We start from the raw sequence: 18,419 nt of genomic DNA on the forward strand, positions 1-18,419 counted from the left end.
ATGCCTGGTACCCGCAGAAACCAGAAGAGGCCATCGGATGCCCTGGAACTGGAGTCATAGGCAGTAATGAGCTGCCATGTGGCTGCTGAGAATTAACCCCAATCCTGGAAGAACACCCAGTGCTCTTAACCTCTGCAATATCTCTCCAGTCCCCTTAGAAGTCTTTTTAATGGAGAAGATAAGAGATACTGGGTGCTCAACTCTCTGGGATGAAACAAAGGAGAGCACATTCTCAGGCAGGAGATAAAACCTACGAATGCTCTCTCGAAAGCTCCAGGATGTCCGTATGCACCAACCCCTTCCCACAGCTTACTGCATGTCACCTCTCCCAAACAGGCCTCCTCAGAACAGCCTCCTGAGCTCCGGTCTCATACAGCATCTGACTAGTCTTATGGGGCTCACATAGTTATCAAAGGCTACCGGCCATTCTGCTCATGCTGGGTGCCACAGTATGTTTCATTTGTTACGGTACAATAGATATTTGCCAAGCTAATAGGAATCATGTCTCATTTGAACTGCTGCAAATGAGGATTTTTGTAGACCTTATAATTCAGTGTAAAAAATAAGCAGGGCATGACGATGGGATGGGAGCTGTTTCAAGATAAATAAGTAAGTAGACAATGAACAAAATCAAGAAATTATTTTAGCTGGGCACACAACAGCTATGTGCAGTGGCACATGCGCCATGCCTCCAAATAAATGAAAGTTAAACTTTTAAAACAAAAGACTATGTAACAAATTTGAAAAAGAAAAGGAAAGAAAGAAAAAAAATCTCCCATAGGAGTTTTCTTTCTTTTTTTCTTAAACTTTTCCTTAATAAATCTACTACCCTAGATTTATTACAGGTTTGAGCCACCATGTCTGGCTTATTTTGCTTTTTCGCCCTGTACTGGGGACTTCATACATACTAAGCACCCCACTGCTGAGCTATGACAACCAGTCATTTGCCTGTTTGTTTGTTTGTTTGTTTGTTTAAAGAACAACTCTTCAAAAACAGTGTGTACTTTACATACTCTTGGCACTTATCAATTTGGACCGGGCACATTCAAAAACAAAAAGTGTACTAGAGTTGAGGTAGAGAGTATTGGCTATTCTAGGAACTAATAAAACCAGGGGTCAGGTGTGGTGGCACAAACTTTAATCCCAGCACTCAGGAGGCAGAGACAGGAACATCTCTGTGAGTTGGAGGCCAGCCTAGACTACATAGTGAGTTCCAGGACAGTCAGGGCTATAGAGTGAGACAGTATCTCAAAAACAAACAAACAACTCAGAGAACCCCCAAAACCCCAAACCAAACCAAACCCAGTGGATCTGAGCAGTGCTCAGAAAGTGATGTTAGCAGAGTCCTGACCTGGCAGAAGGAAATTAGGTAAAGAGGGGAGGTGGGTGGTGGGGCAGATAGGAGCCAACAGAGAAAGGCTGCAGGTGAGGCTGAGCTATAGGCTGGGACCTGAAACCGTTCTGTCCATCTGAGCAAGACAGAACTGGAAGAGAGGCCAGAAGATGAAGTGGCAGGTTCTGAGTCACTGAAAAGAATTTGAACTTTAACCCGAGGACAAATGGAAGCTGCCCCGTGGAGATCATCTCTCAGGAACAAACCTACCAGATCAGCTTCAGAGGTTGCCCACCCCCCTGTCTCTCTCTCTCTCTCTGTCTCTGTCCCCCCTCAATGTCTCTGTCCTCTAGACAGGCTCTCACTGTATACAGGACTGTCCTGGAACTCTCTCCGCAGACCAGGTTGGCCTCATGCAGTAATTCTTCTGCTTCAGCCTCCTCCCAGGTGCTGGGATTACAGGTGTGAACCTTCACATCTAATCCAATTGTTTATGCCTCCCTCCTCCTCCTCCTCCTCCTCCTCCTCCTCCTCCTCCTCCTCCTCCTCCTCCTCCTCCTCCTCTTCAGACAGGCTCAGGCTGGTCTCGAGCATATGATCTCCTGCCATTTATGTGGTGCTGGAGCTGGGTCTCAGGGCTCAGTGGTGTGGGGCAAGCACTCTGCACACTGAGCTACATTCCCCCATTGTATCTTTCTTTTTCTTTTTCTTTCTTTCTTTCTTTCTTTCTTTCTTTTTTTTTTTTTTTTTTTTTTTTTTTTTGTAGACCAGGCTGGCCTCGAACTCAGAAATCCGCCTGCCTCTGCCTCCCAAGTGCTGGGATTAAAGGCATGTGCCACCATGCACTAAGTTACCCAGGCTGACCTTGAACTTGTCATCCTCCACACAGTGCCCCAAGTAATGGGGTCACAGGTTATGCCACCAGCTTTCAGGCTCATCTCTTTGCCTGGTTGAATTTAAGGAAGGCATTTTTGTTTTATATAAAGTTTTACTTTGTAGTTCAAGCTATTGGTTATTTGAGGGGAAGCTTCTTTGTTCCCCCGTTTTGTTTTTGTAAGAGGGTCTTGCAATGTATAGTAGAGCCTGACCTGGAGCTTGCTCCTCAGATTGGTCTTGAACTTGCCACCCACAATCTCAGCCTCCTTAGCCACCGCAGAATCCTTGGGACTCATGCCTCCTCTGTGTAGAATGCAAAAGCTTTCTTTCTTTCCTTTTTCCTCCCCCCCTCCCTTGTTTGTTTTGAAACAGGGTTTTTCTGTGTAGCTGTGGCTGTCCCTGAACTTGTTTTGTAGACCAGGCTGGCCTTGAACTCACAGAGATGTACTTACTTTTTCCTCTGTCTCCCAAGCGCTGGGATTAAAGGCTGTGCCACTACATCCAAGCAGCAGTTTGCTTTCTTATACACATGAAGACCACCCATAGTGGCCTGGATTCTTCCACATCAATTATCAATCAAGAAAATGCTCCCACAGGCCAGTCTGATAGAGGCAATCCTCAACTGTGGCTCCTTCTTCCCAGATGACTCCAGTTTGTGTCAAATTGACAAAACCAAACCAAACCAAACCAAAACCAATGCAACCAAGCACTGCTCATGGACACAGTCATTCAAAACCCAAAGCCTGAGTATTGTGAGTGGGTCACTCCCAGAGGATACAGAAAAAAAGGGCAACAGAACAACATGGACCAGAGACTGTCTTCTGGTAGGTTATCTGCCACAAATTTACTGCAGGAATTTTCATAAAGGACTGCAAGGTTGCTAGGCCTCAGGAACTTAAGGTTTTAGAATAGTGATATCAATTAAAAACCTACTGTGTCAGCTAGTCACATGCCTCCATGGTATAAGGGCTTCCTGGTCTCCAGGTTCTTTCTACTTCAACACAATGAGTTTATCCATTTATTTATTATTGTTGTGCTGGAGGTTAGAAGTCAACTCTCAGAAACCAGTTCGTTCCTTCCTTGCACCCTTGGTTCTGGAGATTAAACTCAAGTCATCAGTTGCAAGCCCTTTTATTACACAGCCTTGTGAGGGCTTTTACCTGCTGAGCCATCTCACCAGCCCCACCATAGAGCCAGGCCTTATGAGTGCAGAAAATTTCAAATTCCACGGGTCACATTAACTCCCTGAATCATAGTAAAAGCATGGTACTTCGAGGCATCTCTGAGTCAGGAACTTTTCAGAAGGCCACCTAATCTAGGACTCACACAACCAAGACTGGGGTCAGGGGCCTTCGAATCCCTTCTGCAATGAGTCTGAAGGCAGAGGCTCAACACAGTGGTTCTGATGTGCAGCCCAAGACTGTCCTAACAGCTCTCCAGCCCACTGTGGTAGCAAGGCAGGATGCACCAAACCTCTATTGCAGACCGGATTAAGCCTGGAAGCTCTCAATCTAGAGATGCCTGGCCTGACCTTATATGAAAGCACAAACAAATCTGATGATTTAATGATTGATTCAACAAATATTTAAACACCTGTTGTGTACACTCAAGAGACTCCTGGACTAGGCCTACTGCTTAGAAGCAAATCACATAGTCAGAGCCTGGGAGACCTTAGAGCTCATTAACCAATCCCATCATTATAGTAGAGGAAACTGAGGCTCAGAGAAGGGAAATAATGAGTTTAAGACCACAGAGATAGACACATAATTTTTATGTGCTAATTTAAAAAAAAGGTGGTGGTGGTGTATTTTCTGGTTCCTACTCTCCTGAGCTGTCACCCACAACCTAACCGAGAAGGCTGAATTTAAAATCACGTTCACAGATCCCTCTAGCTTGCTGATGCTGGGGATTGAATAAACCTATGGCCTCATGCGAGCTGGTCAAGTGCTGTACCACTAAGCTACATTCCCAGTTGGCGCAGGGTCTCAGTCTGTAGCTAAGGCTGCAGATTGCACTGAACCTACGCAATCCTCCTGTTTCAGCTTTTTGGATTCTGCGATTACAGGCGTGAGTCTCTACACCTGGCTCACACAGTGCTTATTATTTGCACTAACGGGTTCTATGTTAAGTCCTCGGGGCCCTAGGTTTTCAGAGCTTGGGGAAAAAAGCTGTGTCCTGGGTGTTGTCTAGAACCTTGGCCGCGCCCATCTCCTGTTCTTCCCAGGCAGCCGGGCCCCCTTCTCTTCCTCCTAGGCTTGTGTCACCGTCGCCCCGGTCTGGGGAGAGGAGGAAAAAGGGGCGGGTATGTCTTGCCCTTTAAATCTTAACCGCGTTGCCATTGGCTAGGAAGCCCCCGCCTGGCTGCGGATTGGCCACAGTGGATGGCTTGAAATGTGGCTGAGCGCTTCGGACACCTCAGACGGACGGTGGCCACCCCAAGACGCGCCCCAGCCCGCCATGGCCCGGATCCTCCGGGCATCCTGCCTTCTGTCCCTGCTCCTGGCCGGGTTTGTTCCGCCGGGCCGGGGACAAGAGAAGTCTAAGGTGAGTGAACCTCCGGAGCTCAAGAAGAGTCCATGGCACCCAGGTGTCCACTGCGCGACTGGGAGAGCCACTGCTTCCCCAGAGGCACCGAGAGCCTCACTTGTAACCCTCGGTCTCTGCGCTCTTCCAACACAGACCCGCGTGCTTCAGAGGGCAGTACTAACCCAGGAGGGCAGTCTTTCCCGAGTTTATACATTTTCTTCCACTGTCATCTTGGGGTCGCTGGTGGCCACAATCCTGAAAAAAAATTGCCGGGGAAGAGGGTGGGCCGATGGTTTCTTCACTCATCCCAGGGCGCTGGAGGCAGAGATCTGTGACAGGAAGAATTTTTATTTGGGGGCGCATCCCTTTCTGGGCCTCAGTTTCTCCATCAGCAGGGCGTAGCTGGAGAGGATGGCTGGAAGGCTATGGAACCCTGCAGTTGCTTTCCCTATTCACAGTTCACTGGCCTGCCATGCATGGAGCAGACACTGTAGCTAGAGAAGCCAACCCAGGCCAGGAAGTCTTCTGGAGCTTCATCTCTCCTAGTCTAGCTGTGGTACCCTGAACTGGAATAGAAATGGCGAGCCTGAGGGCAGATGCCCCGGCATGCTTATCTTCTTGGTCAGGCCTGTGCTGGGTGGGCTCTGTAGGCCTCTCCTCTTCCCTAGGGTGAGAATGCAGAAAGCATGAACCCAAAGAAAGAGACTGTGGTCCCCAACTTCACACACACCATGCACACCATGCACCCCTGCACACTTGCATGCGTGGGCACAAAACTGGGTAGGCTCTAGCTTTGAGTTTCTAAAATCCTCAGGGTCTTCCTTCTAAGATCTTGTATGTCCGAGAGAGAGAGAGAGAGAGAGAGAGAGAGAGAGAGATTGATTAGGGGGTGTGGTGTGGAGATGGGGTGGGGGTGGACGGGGGCACTAGCCCTGTGCCTTTAGTGTGGGAACTGCTTGGGTTGGGGGTTGAATCCTGTCCTGAGGAGGCTGCAGGAAAGCACACTGGCCTTGTGCTGTCCATAGAATGAAGGAGAGATGGGTGAGTTCAGAGGGAAGAGAGAGAGCAGTCTAGAAAAGTCTTAGGGTGTGGTGTTATCTTATCTCATAACTAGCTGAAGCTTCTGGCTCCTCACAGCCCAGGCATGCCCATCTGAGCTCCCAGGTCCTTGGAGTTAACACATTACAGCTCTGGCTTCTGGGATTCAACTGCTTGCCTGGATCCAACTTCAGAACAAGGGAACAGGGAGGGGACGTGTGCAGACCCAGTGTGATAAAGCCACTGAAAGATGTCCTCTACACTCAAAGGGAGGGGCAAGGACAGGGAAAGCCTCTGTCTGGTCCAGGTTACAGCTGCAGAAGGCTTTGCATAGCTGTGGACTACCAGCTGCTGACGTGGCATCCTAGTAACCACTGGTTTCTAGGTGACTGACTGCACAAGGCAGAGAGCATCATGGGAGCACAGGCTGACGTCAAGGCTGAAAGGCCTTAAGTGGACCTGAATCCCACTCCATCTTACAGTTGACAGGCTGGAATCCTGAGAAGGGGGAGGGATGGTCACACACTGCCAGAGGCCCAGCTGGGTCCAGCTGCCATCTCCAACCTCTCAGACCTGTCATGCTCCCAACATCTCACCAATGGGTGTAGGAAGATGGAATAGGGAAGACATGGACCAGTAGTAGCCCTAGGCATCCAGGAAGCTTAGCTCAGTGTATTCCCCCCCAGCCCCACCCCTTTTGTTCCTCGTTCCCTTTCAGTACTCTTCTCTGGCCTCCCTGGTGGAGGAATAGGGCTATGGGATTCTATGAACCCAGAGGAAGGAAGCTGGGGGTGGGGGTGGGGTTGGGGACTCAATTGGTGAGTATAATCTATGGCTCATTTATCAAGACCACCCTCCGACCTATGCTAGCCTGGGCCCCCAGCATGAGCCCTATTCTCCTCCCATAGAAAGCATGGCAGTTGCCATTATTCATTTCTTAGGGCAGCTAGCACACAATTAAGGCCTCTCTGTACTATGACCCTTCCAGGCCTTTGGCCCTTGCTGCAGGTAATCTCCATGTCCTGCTGGCCCAAGCCTGTTTTCATCTGTCAGTAGTTTCTCAAAGTCATTTTGAGTGTTGGGATGACAATTCGATGAGTAAAATCATTGTTATGGAAGCAAGAGGATCTGAGTTCAAATCCCCAGCATCCATGAAAAAGCCAGGTATGGCCACACACGTGCCAACAATGGTGAGGTGGTGGGGCAGAGACTGGCAGATTCAGGAGCTCATCACCAGCAGAGTCAAACACTGAGCACAGCTGACAGGGTCAGCAACATGGCTCTGGGGTGACGATGCTTGTAACCAAGCTTGAGACCTGAGTTTGATTCCTAGAACCCACATGTAGGAACTCACTGGGTCTTCCCAGCTGTCCTTTGATCTCCACATGCTGTGACATCCTCCCCCAAATAAGTGAATAAATGTAATGAAATAATTTAATAGAGAAACTCTCACGATTTTCTTCTTTGGCTTCCACATGTAACTGGCTAGACACACAGCCAAACAAAACAGCAACAAACACACACTTTTGAGAGGCAAATGGAATTAACCTCTCAGACCAAAGCCCAAAGGATTAAGATGGTTTGCTCAGGGCCACACAGCCGGTAAAGATAACCGAGTCTTACTCAAGGGTCTCCTCATGTCCCCTTCCTTAAGACTATCCGGAGAAGCTGGACCCACGGGTGTTTCCCATTATTCAGTGAGCCTCTGGGATCTCCTCCCCACATCTGAGATTCAGCTTGGTATGAAGGTGAAGCGCCATGCAGGGAGGTAGCAGGGTTGTATCTCACTGTTTTTACTATGTTGCTCTTGTTGAGGCAAGGTATCTCAACGTAGCCCAGGCTAGCCCTAAACTTTCCACCTCCTGTTCCAGCCTCTGATGCTGGCCTTACTGATGTGTGACCCCCAAGCCTGAGGCTGTTTGCCTTTTAGGGTGGAAGTGATCTCAGCTGGGGCTTCAGAAGCCTGGGGCAGGGCTGTCCAGCTGAGCATTCAGTCTAACACTCGCAGTATTTAGACTCCCGGAAAGCAGGGACTTTGCACCCCAGCCAGGAGAGCTGTCAGCTGTCAGGGATGACCCAGCAAAGGCAGCCAGGCTCACTCGGCTGGCTAGCCAGGCCTGCAGTGATAGAGGCATTCCACTGTACCCCACTGGGGCACCTGCCCTGCTGCCTGGATGACTCCTTCACCCAGTGAGGCTGAAGGCCTTGCTTGGGCAGCACGTTTTCTAGACCCAGAGGGAAGAGTACCTTCCTATGAGGCTCTCCCACTTCAAGAGGAGCCCTGGAGTTTTGCTGTCCCTGTTGGGGGTGAGGTGGGGTGGGGATGGGTCCCTTTCCTCCTGTTTCAGTTAAAAATAGCTAGTCCAGCGTAATAGGGAGGCTGGGGAGGAGAAATGATCAAGATAGCACTGAGCTGGTGGCAGGGCTCGAGGGGAACCTGGGTACTCTGGCACACCCCACTGTGCCCTATGCTCCTTCCCTCATTCTCCTGGAGGTAGCCTGTGGAGTGTCAGCTGGACAGACAGGAGGGTGTATGGGTTAATACCCACTGTGTCTTCACTCTGGGTGTCACAGTGAGGCCTTGTGACAAACTGTTCCATACTCCGGGGCCCTGTTCCCACATCCCTGCTTCCTCGAGCTCTGACTCATTCCCAACATCCTGACACATCCTTTCTGTCCAGTGTCTCCTTCCTGGTCACCTAGCCCAGGCTTCCTCATGCTTGTCTGGACTTCGGTAGCAGCCACCCAACTGTGCCTCTCAGACCAACCTCACCCAACTGCCTAGGAAATATGAAAGTGGTTTCTGCTAACTTCAGAGTTCCACAGCACCCAGTAAGCAATTAATGCAAATACTGAGTGCTTACTGGGTCCTCAAGTATCTCAGTTATGGGAGATGAGGAATTAGGAGACCTCAGGTTTAGTCCAGTTCCAGTTTTTGTTGTCCTGGGTAAGTCACTCTCTCCCTGCTGGCAATCATCCATGACGGGAAGGTGGAGAAATGTCCTAAATGTGTCCACTCTAACAGCTCCCTTCTTCCACCTTCTTCTCTTCCAGACAGACTGCCATGGCGGTATGAGTGGTACCATCTACGAGTATGGAGCCCTCACCATCGATGGGGAGGAATACATTCCTTTTAAGCAGTATGCAGGCAAATATATCCTCTTTGTCAACGTAGCCAGCTACTGAGGTCTGACAGACCAATACCTTGGTAAGAGCTCCCTCAGGACTTGCTACTAAATCTGGACCCAACTCTGTCTTTTGGGGACACTTTAATAACTGTGAGGTACAAGGGGGAAAGGGTGGTGGTGACGCACAGGCCCAGGTTTGTATCCCAGCTCCATTGGATTTCATACTTTCTGGAGAGCATTACGTAAGCCTGAGGTGTGATGGTCTTTGTACTCTAGCAAGTTCCCGGCTACCTTTCTTTACCCTAGGGCACCTCAGATACCTTGACCGTGTGCCTGCTTGCTTCCCTTGTCTGCAGTAAGAAATGACAGAGGTAGCTGCAGCTCACTGGCTGAGAATGCCTCCTCTCCCCCTAGCCCCCACTAGCATGAGCCCGTCTCTTGGCTTCACTCTGGAGAAGAGTCCCGCTAGCTTGAAGCTCTGGAGATTGATGGGGAAGGATGGGATCCTGAAGTGGTGGCATCCAACAGTTCATTCTTTTTGGTTGTTTATTTTCTCATAACAGGGTTTCTGGGTAGCCCTGGCTGTCCTCAGACTTGCTCTGTGGACCAAGATGGCCTCAAACTCAGGTCTGCTTGCCTCCTAAATGCTGAGATCAAAGGTGTGCGCCACCACTGCCCAGCTCAACAGTCCATTCTCAAGCAAATGTTAAAGGCAGACTAGCTCAGCCCTGCTCTTAACTCAGTATCCATCCAGGAAAGGGCACCTAGGGTCAGGGTGTATAAACGAGGCTGGCAATGGCTTAACCCGGTATCTGACTGGAACCATGTCTCCTTAATGTCTCTATCCTGTCTTTTCTTCTCAGTGAGGGCAAACAGAAGCCTAAGGGCCAAAGCCTGATGGCCCAAGGGCAAACACTTTGGGGCCAAGCAGACCCAGGCCACTTGGCTGGCACCTGCAGGAGAGTTCCTGGGCTGGGTGATGGCGCTGCCTCTAATTCCAGGGGTCCCAAGGGAACTGGCGAGCTGGCCAGGGCCTCCCCTGGGCTCCTGAATTCCCAGATGAGAGGGATGTGAATACTGCCCTCCAATCACCCGAAGAAAGTCCTCAGCCACCTGCCCAGGGGCTAAGAGACCCAGGCAGCAGGTGTGACTACCCATATACAGAAGCATACTCCTGACTTCTCTCCCAAACCGCCACTGCCCCCAGACTGGAGGCTCAGCCTTGCCACTGACTCTGTCACCCCGGGAAAGTCCTCCCTTCTTGGGCCTCACAGGTTCCAGCAGTCTGGAGGGTGTTGAGGCAGGTTCTTCACCTCTTCTCTTCTCTCTCCCTCGTCAAGAACTGAATGCACTACAAGAAGAACTTGGGCCATTTGGCTTGGTCATTCTGGGCTTCCCTTCCAACCAATTTGGCAAACAGGAGCCAGGCGAGAACTCGGAGATACTCCCCAGTCTCAAGTGAGTTCTCATGGCTGGAGACGGCAGCCTCTATGGGGCAGAGGCTCAGGGGCTGCAGATATTGGTTGACGGTCTCCACGTCAGCCACTCAGTTACTCCCGCTCCCCCATCCTCACCCCAGTTTGGGGTTTAATGGAATGAGGGGGAGGGTACAGGAAATAGGAGGCTGTGGGTAACTGTCTGGGCAGCACATTGAAGGGTAGAGATGTGGGGTGGGTATAGAGAGGGGCTGAGATGGCAGATACACACTGGGCCTATGTATGTCCATGCAAGTCGTGCGCTTGATAAAGGAGATTCCCAGCCCCCTTCCCTCAAGTCTCTTCATCTTAGTTCTGAGCTATGTGTGGCTGCTCTGGACTCACTCAAGTACACTCCTCCCAGGTATGTTCGACCAGGTGGGGGCTTTGTGCCTAATTTCCAGCTCTTTGAGAAAGGAGATGTGAACGGGGAGAAAGAGCAGAAATTCTACACTTTCCTGAAGGTGAGAGTGGGTAATATGGAGGAAGCTCCCCTTAGCGGCTTAGGCCCTGGCCCACAGGAATGTCTTGGCATTGGTCTAGTAGACCCATGAGAGGGCTTGGCAGACCCAGTCCTATCACCCTACTGCAGACGTAAGACAGGGTCCACAGCCTTCCAGTCAGCATAGAGATGGACGGACAGTCAAGTGTTCTTGTTCCCGAACTGGGCCCTTCCCTCAGTGCCAGTTTTCTCCCTGGAAGGGAGGGGAGGTCAGGAGGAGCCTCAAGTCAGACTAACGCCCCTCTCACCCCTGCTCCAGAACTCCTGCCCTCCCACTGCAGAACTCCTGGGCTCACCTGGCCGCCTCTTTTGGGAACCCATGAAGATCCATGACATCCGCTGGAACTTTGAGAAGTTCCTGGTGGGGCCAGATGGCATACCGGTTATGCGCTGGTACCACCGGACCACAGTCAGCAACGTCAAGATGGACATCCTGTCTTACATGAGGCGGCAGGCAGCCCTGAGCGCCAGGGGGAAGTAACTGATGCCCCCACCCTACCCCTACCCCCTGCCCATCATGCAAGGGCCGAGGAGGGGCTCTTCAGGAAGGAAGCCACATTCCCAGTCATTCTACCCCCACCCCAGATTCTCTTTCTTATTACATAAAAGACAAGCCTGGCACAACTGTGTGTCTGAACCACTGTGGACACGTGACAATTGTCCCAGTGTGTGCATGGCTACACAGCCACGTATCTGCCTGCTTGAAACCCAGGGATGGTCCATCTGTGTTTACGGCTTGGCACAACACCCTCATATTTTTTTCAGCTTTCTGTTCCAAATGAGCCCAAAGGAAACACAAGTTCTAGGTCCAATGGTTCTGCTCAAACCTGAACATCATTCTTGGGGCCAGCATCTCCCACATGCCCACACTACACACCACCAGCCTCCTTCTTCCTTCCTGAAGGACCCTCCTGAGCCCCCAAGCCCATCCCACAGTGCTCCTGAGACCAGCCAAGACAACTGTGAGCGCGATGGCCGTGTACCCCAGGTCAGGGGTGGTGTCTCTATGAAGGAGGGGCCCGAAGCCCTTGTGGGCGGGCCTCCCCTGAGCCCGTCTGTGGTGCCAGCCCTTAGTGCATTCAGGCTTAGGCTCCCAGGCAGGGACACTACCCCCGCGCCTCTGGAGGACATGCTATCCTCTCACTCTGTCCACTGGTATCTCAACACCCCCATCTGCCCAGTAAAGGTCTTTCTGCAGCAGTTCAGCCTACTTGGAATTTTCTCAATGGTAGCTCCCTTGCGAGGTGGGGGACTGTGGCTGGAGACAAGGGAGGGTGAAGGAAGGGAGGGAGGTACACAGGGTGGACCTCTGCAGTCCACACTGCAGCCCTGCTCAGCTTCTAGAATCTGTGACCCAGTTCCCATCGGCTGGTCCTCACCCACCTTCCCCAGGGCATTGAGGGCTGAGAGAGGGTGTCGTTTCTGAAGGATGGCAACTAAAGCTTACCCAAGTCCTTTGCCCGGGATCTTCCCACCATGCTTGGGTGCCCCTAAGATGCTAGCAGCATTCCCAGGGCTGTGCAGGAAAGGGATCTGAAGGAGGACCAGAACCAGGGAAATAATACCCCATGGCCACGAGGGCATAAAAGAATTAGCCAGTCACAAAATGTTGATCTTCAAGTTGGATTTATGTCCAAGATTTGTGCAAACGGCTGCCTAGCAACAGACAGCTACCTTAATATAGACCTCTGGCACCATAAACATCTAACTGTGGAGGCCGGAGTCATCTCAGTCTGGGGCCCTTCAGCAGACATGGCTGGTGTGGCCTTCATCCCAGATCTTGGTGGCTCTCAGGAGGCTGCCACAGGTGCAGTGGAGAGCATGACAGCATCAGGCCGTCCCATCATTCTCTTCTGCTCTAGAGACAAAGCCCTCTCCGTAACTCCTCACAGAGGGGCAAGGAGCAGGGGGCTCGGGGCAGGTCCTGCTACTGAGCTTGAAGCAAAAACGGCACATGCACATGAGTTGGGTATGGTCTCTGGAGAGCCTGGAACCAAGTCTTTGAGGTTCTGTGAGAATGGGGTCTTGTTGCACCTCATTCTTAGGATGGAAGCCAGTGGCCTCAGCAACGGATGGCAGGTCAAAGCCAGGTGAGGCTTCCTTGTCTTGGCAAGAGGCAGGGTGTTGAGCTTCTCCTGCTTGCATCCATAAGAACCTGGTGGGCGCCCATGGGTGGATTCTCCCTGGTCTTGTCAACAGTTCGAGGCTTGGCTGGGGATGTGAGCCAGCTACCCATCCCAGCCTCTCCTCTGCCAAGGCTTGGGTCACACAGAACATGCACATGGCCTTCAAACTTTTGGCAATCTGAGGTCAGCTGGCTCTGAAAGATGAAGGTGGAACCAAATGACCCACTGCAGCCTCACTGGGGCCCATCACAGTCATTGTCTGCAGACTCTAGATAAACAAAAGTTTTGAAGCTTCAAGATCATGTGGTCTGGTCAGTCTCACACTCTCACATGGATGCCAAATCAGGCCTCCCCACCAGTGTAAACAGCTAGGTATTGTATGCTATGGAGTACCAGGCTGTGTCTAAGACATTCACCATGCAATCTATATCTAGCCCCGAGGAGGAAGAGGCCATTTGTCACCTCTGTAACAGAGGAGGGAGCTAGGACAAAGAGGTATACAAATCTGTCCCAAATCCCAGATTTATAATGTTCTGGAGCTAGGATTTGAACTCAGTTCGTCGTCTCCAAATCCCCAAAGTAAACACTGGGAAAAAGGGGTCAGCTCTGCCTACCGTGCCACCCTCTGCCACTCACTAAGATAGCCCCAAAGGACTTCAAAGACCCTCTGAGGAAATGTCTCTCTGTTGTACCTACCCATCCATTTTCCAAGATGGCACTCCCAGAGTCCCTAGGGCTCACGATTCCTGACAAGCTTGCAGCTCCAGAGCCTTTAATCTCAATGGCAGACTCTGAGGCCAGATGGAGTTTTCTAAAGTTCCAATCTGGTCATGTTACTGTGTTTTAAAACATCTAAGGAATTTACACTACTCTCAAGATTCAGACCAGCCCTCCTACCACATTCTGCAAAGGCCCTACACTGTGGAGACCTCTGCCATCTCTTGCCTGCCTTGCCCCAGTCTCTCCCTCCTTCATCTCAGGCTCCCTCAGATGCAGCCACCTTCCTTTACACTCCTATTAATACACCATGACTTGAATCTTAAAAGATTTTTTTTCTGAGACAGGGTTTCTCTGTGTAGCCCTGACTGTCCTGGAACTCACTCTGTAGACCAGGCTGGCCTCAAACTTAGAGATCTTCCTGTCTCTGCCTCCCGAGTGCTGGGATTAAAAGCGTGCACCACCACCAACTTCTTGGGATTAATTGTTTTCAAAGAGAGACATTTAAGAGCTTAGTCACCAGCTAGCCCACAGTGCTCTCATAATTAAACAGTTAGGAGGCAAGGCCTCATGGGATAAATCAAAGTCACTGAGAAGTACCCTTGAAGGTACTTGAACTCCAGACCTCTCTTCCTTATTTCTGGGTTAACAGACCTACTCTACTACGAGAGGCAGTACCACCAGGCCAAGTGACCATGGGCTGAAACCTTGGAAGTTCTGAGTCCAAAATACATCTTTCTTTTGTATCAGTAGATTATCTTGGGTGCCCGGGCCCAGGGATGGAAAGTTAAGTCAGACTGAAAACTGCCAACCAAGGAAGCTGCTGACCATAGAGGACTCCATCATCTTGGAGTCTGTGATGTCCCTCAGGGCCCCAGAAACTGCTTAGAGAGTAGTAGACAAAACTAAACAGTGACGGTAGTGAGGTTTCAGAATAGCTCAATACTGACTGGTGTGTCTGTACTAAGGCCAGGCTCCTGAGGTCTTGGGTAGACATGGAAACCCTATTGGAAACTGACCACTCTAGCAAGAACCTGTCAGTTTAGTCCACGGCCTGAGACCTGTGTGAGGTGGAGTGTAACAAGTAGGTGGCGTCAATGCCAAGGTCACAGTGTTCTGGCACTGCCTTGACTACTGCTGATTGCCTTCAGCCAGATTTACTCTAAGATCGGGAGCGACGGCAGTGCAGATAATTTAAAACTACTGTAGCTTGGCTGGGAAAGAAGCATCAAGCATATGCCAGGGAGGACGTGCCTTTAATCCCAGCTTCCCTTCATAAGAACTGCCTCTGGCCTGGCAGGGTGGCTCACACCTTTAATCTCAGCATTCAGGAGACAGAGAGGCAGGTGGATCTCTGAATTCGGGGGCAGCCTGGTTTACAGAGTGAATGAGTGAGTGAGTTCCAGGACAACCAGAGCTACACAGAGAAACCCTGTCTTGAAAAACAAACAAACAACAGAGAGGGGGGGGGAGGGAGAGAGGGAGAGAGGGAGAGAGAGAGAGATATGGAGATGCCAGGTGGCTGAGTAACCTGTAACCCTGCTCAAAGGGTCTCTGATACCCGACTTCCACAGGCACCGGCACTCATATATGCACACACCCACATACATACCCACATAACCAAAACAAATTTTTAAAAAAGCAGCACAGAACTTTGCAAGAGATAATAAGATGTGTTGAGGGATTCCTCATAATAGGAAGACCCAAAGTAAGGTGGGCCAACTCCCATCCATAATTTCAGTCCTGGAAAGGGAGAGGCAGGAGGATCACCACAAGTTTAAGTCCAACTTGGTTTATTACATAGAGTCCCAGGCCAAAAGACCTAGAAATATAAAGCCCTCTGACCTGACCTGAGAGCACCAGTATGCCTTCAGGAGGGACTGCCTGGAGAACCACTTCCAGATTTCTTGGCCATGTTCAGGTCAAAGGTACTCGGAGGTCCTGACCCACTGCATTAGAGCTGCACAGTTCTAACTGGCAGTAGATGTTGGCACTGCCCACATGATGGTGGTTTGGCAGGCATGCATAACGCCAAGTATTATGGGGTCATGGCTTCCACCCAGATTTCAAAGGACGGCCTGGGGATTGGAGGCAAGAGTGTGTATGGCAGGGTCCAAGTCCCACTGAGCAACCCGAGAGAGGACAGTAGGCGAAACTGCAAGGATGAAGTCTATGCTGTACTGGAGACTCCAGGAAGTTAAAAATGCCAGGAGTGTAGAATGGTGGTCATGGGGAGCCATGGGCAACATGCATAGCTAGCCAAGGTGCCAGGCCAGAGCTGTGGAGCTTCTGTTTGCTTTTCTGGGTTTTAGTGTCACTCTGGTCTGATCCTTCTTGACTGTACTTCTTGACTCCCTTCTGAAACAGGGATATTTACTGTGCCTGGCCCAACACTGTATACTCAAGTATGGAACCTTCTCTTTGAATCTTTTATTTTGAGACAGGGTCATAGCCCAGGCTAACCTTAAACTTGCTATGTAGTCAAGGGATGACCTGGGATCCCTGATCTCTTGCCTCCTCCACCTCCCAAGTGATGGGAATATAGTGTGTGCCACCATGCCTGACTCCTTTTGTTTTCTGTAAGGGCTCACAGATGAGTCTGCCTTGAGCCTTAGAGACTGGACTTTTAAGTAGTTTTAGAATAGTCATGATCATGGGGACTCTGGGAAGATAGCCTACATACACTTTGTACTGTATGATAGAATGAGTCTAGGAGCCAGAGGCAGAATGTCCCCAAATGCCTTCGTCACCAGCCTGTGGACCCCAAGGAGGTGGCGCAGAGTGAAAGAAAGTTGTGTATGCCCCTGCAGAGACTATAGATTCTCCCAGTTCCTCCTTCTCTTTCTTGTTTTGCTTCCTGTCCATCAAGGGGTGGTCACCTCTGCTGTGCTCTCCTGGCATGATGCTCTGGACAGCCATAGGCTCAAAGTGATGGGGCCGAGTGTCTGAAATCAGTGAAACCTTGAGCCACATCTCTCATCCTGGAAGCTGATTGCCTCGGGCATTTTGTCCCAGACACAGAAAGCTGCTAATACACAAGGTCTTTGTGGCTCTCATTTTTCTCTGCAAAAGTATCTCTACCCCTTTGGCTTCTCAGCTTGGGTGTCACCTCCTCCCCCAAACTCTCCTGGCCCTACTCTAGGTCAGGCCCTTTGACCTCTCACAGAAACTTGCTCCTTTTCTGGGCAAGTGCAATCCATCTGTTTATGTGAGTCCTGAAATTCACTTCTGTTCCCTCATTAGGACAGGACCATATCTGTTTCCATGTGTGAGCAGTGCTGGCTCCCAGCACAGTACTAACATGGTAGTGCCTGCGCCTGCTCCTTCCAATTATCTCACCCTTCAGTCAATATCTTTCCTCTCTCAATACTATTCCAGGTCCTCTGTGTCACCAAGCTCACAAAAAAGACAGTCTTTGCAAGCAGGATCAATGCTGTCAGGTAAAAGTCCTTCCTACATGGGGGACCCACACTCACCTGGCTCTGCAGGCCTGTCTGGGGGCGGGTCCATCACTTGAGAGCTCTGATTCCGAATCCCTGCACAGGGTGGACGCCAGGTGTACTCCGGCTGCAACAAGATGGGTGTTTAAGAATTCACAACTGAGCCGGGCGTGGTGTTGCACGCCTTTGGTCCCAGAACTCTGGAGGAAGAGGCATTCAGATTTCTGAATTTTGGTTAGTCTGATCTACTGAGTGAGTTCCAGGTCAGCCAGAGCTATACAGAAAAACTGTCTCAGAAAACAGACAGACAGACAGACAAAACAAAACAACAAAAAAAGGAAAAAGAAGAAAGAATCCACAGCCACACTCCAGAGCCACAACCAGAACAGTCCTAAATGCACAGGAACAAAGTGCCAAACCCTAAGGGGTGCATCTCACTCAGCTAAGAAAAGTGGCTATGAGAAGTGCAGCCTTTGAGGTTGTGACTGCTTCCCTCTTTTGTTTTCTGAGATAGTCTCACTCTATAGCCCAGGCTGGACTATCTCACTATGTTGCTCAGGCTGGCCCCAAACTTTCGAGTTGTGCTGGGATTGCAGGCATGAACCACTACACCTAGCTTAAGCTAATCTCCTAAACACAGTATCTATACCAGTGCTTAAAAGTGTGTATAAGGAGCCGGGCGTGGTGGTGCACGCCTTTAATCCCAGCACTTGGGAGGCAGGGACAGTCAAATTTCTGAGTTCGAGGCCAGCCTGGTCTACAGAGTGAGTTCCAGGACAGCCAGGGCTACACAGAAAAACCCTGCCTTGAAAAACCAAAAACCAAAACCAAAAACAAACCAAAACAAAACAAAAAACAGAAAGAAAAGAAAAAAATGTGTATAAGGGAGAAAGTATAAGACATAGGAGGCACCTGTACCCACTGAGGGAAGAGCTGGGCACATCAGAAGTGGGGCTATTATAGAGACTGCAGAAGGGACAGGTGACAACAACTATCGAGAGTGAGAGAAAAATATGAGGAAAGGAGAGGAGCCAAAATAAGAGGAGAAAAAGCAGAAAGACCAGAGAGAAAGGAAGAAAGAAGGCAGGGGGAGGGGAGAGAAGCATGGGGAAGGTCAGAGCTGACTCGGCAGCCGATGGTACTCAGCTGGAGACCTGGTGGCAGTCCTGCCAGGCCTTCTCCCTTTGACACCAGTGGTACTGAGCGGCTAGGAGAGCAGCCCAGGGCCAGGCCTAGATCCTGGCCCACAACCACCCTG

At 50.5% G+C, this 18,419-nt stretch overlaps 2 protein-coding genes across 17 annotated transcripts in view; one reads left to right on the forward strand and one right to left on the reverse strand.

Moving 5' to 3' along the window:
* Positions 1-4,554: 4,554 nt before the first annotated feature.
* On the forward strand, positions 4,555-12,088 carry Gpx3 (glutathione peroxidase 3). 2 transcript variants are annotated; one of them, NM_001329860.1, is made up of 6 exons: positions 4,555-4,753; positions 8,828-8,981; positions 9,465-9,560; positions 10,242-10,359; positions 10,741-10,840; positions 11,138-12,088. In NM_001329860.1, the coding sequence occupies exons 1-6, from the start codon at positions 4,667-4,669 to the stop codon at positions 11,357-11,359; spliced, it is 777 nt and encodes a 258-aa protein (NP_001316789.1). In that variant the 5' UTR covers positions 4,555-4,666; the 3' UTR covers positions 11,360-12,088. The 2 variants fall into 2 exon arrangements, with proteins under 2 accessions (NP_001316789.1, NP_032187.2); NM_008161.4 differs by lacking the exon at positions 9,465-9,560.
* Positions 12,089-12,487: 399 nt separating this feature from the next.
* Positions 12,488-18,419, reverse strand: part of Tnip1 (TNFAIP3 interacting protein 1) — a 52,170-nt gene continuing 46,238 nt past the window's right edge. For 9 of the 15 annotated variants that reach the window (NM_001199276.2, NM_021327.4, NM_001271455.1 and 6 more), the window contains 2 exons: positions 17,198-17,288; positions 12,488-13,272 (listed from right to left, as the gene is read on the reverse strand). In NM_001199276.2, the coding sequence (NP_001186205.1) occupies positions 13,238-13,272; positions 17,198-17,288 (126 nt within the window). In that variant the 3' untranslated portion in view covers positions 12,488-13,237. The remainder of the gene's footprint in view (positions 13,273-17,197; positions 17,289-18,419) is intronic. The other 6 variants (XM_030246198.1, NM_001271456.1, XM_011249162.1 and 3 more) reach the window with 1 other exon arrangement.

Source organism: Mus musculus, chromosome 11 (genome assembly GCF_000001635.26).
Source record: "Mus musculus strain C57BL/6J chromosome 11, GRCm38.p6 C57BL/6J".
Taxonomy (NCBI): domain Eukaryota; kingdom Metazoa; phylum Chordata; class Mammalia; order Rodentia; family Muridae; genus Mus; species Mus musculus.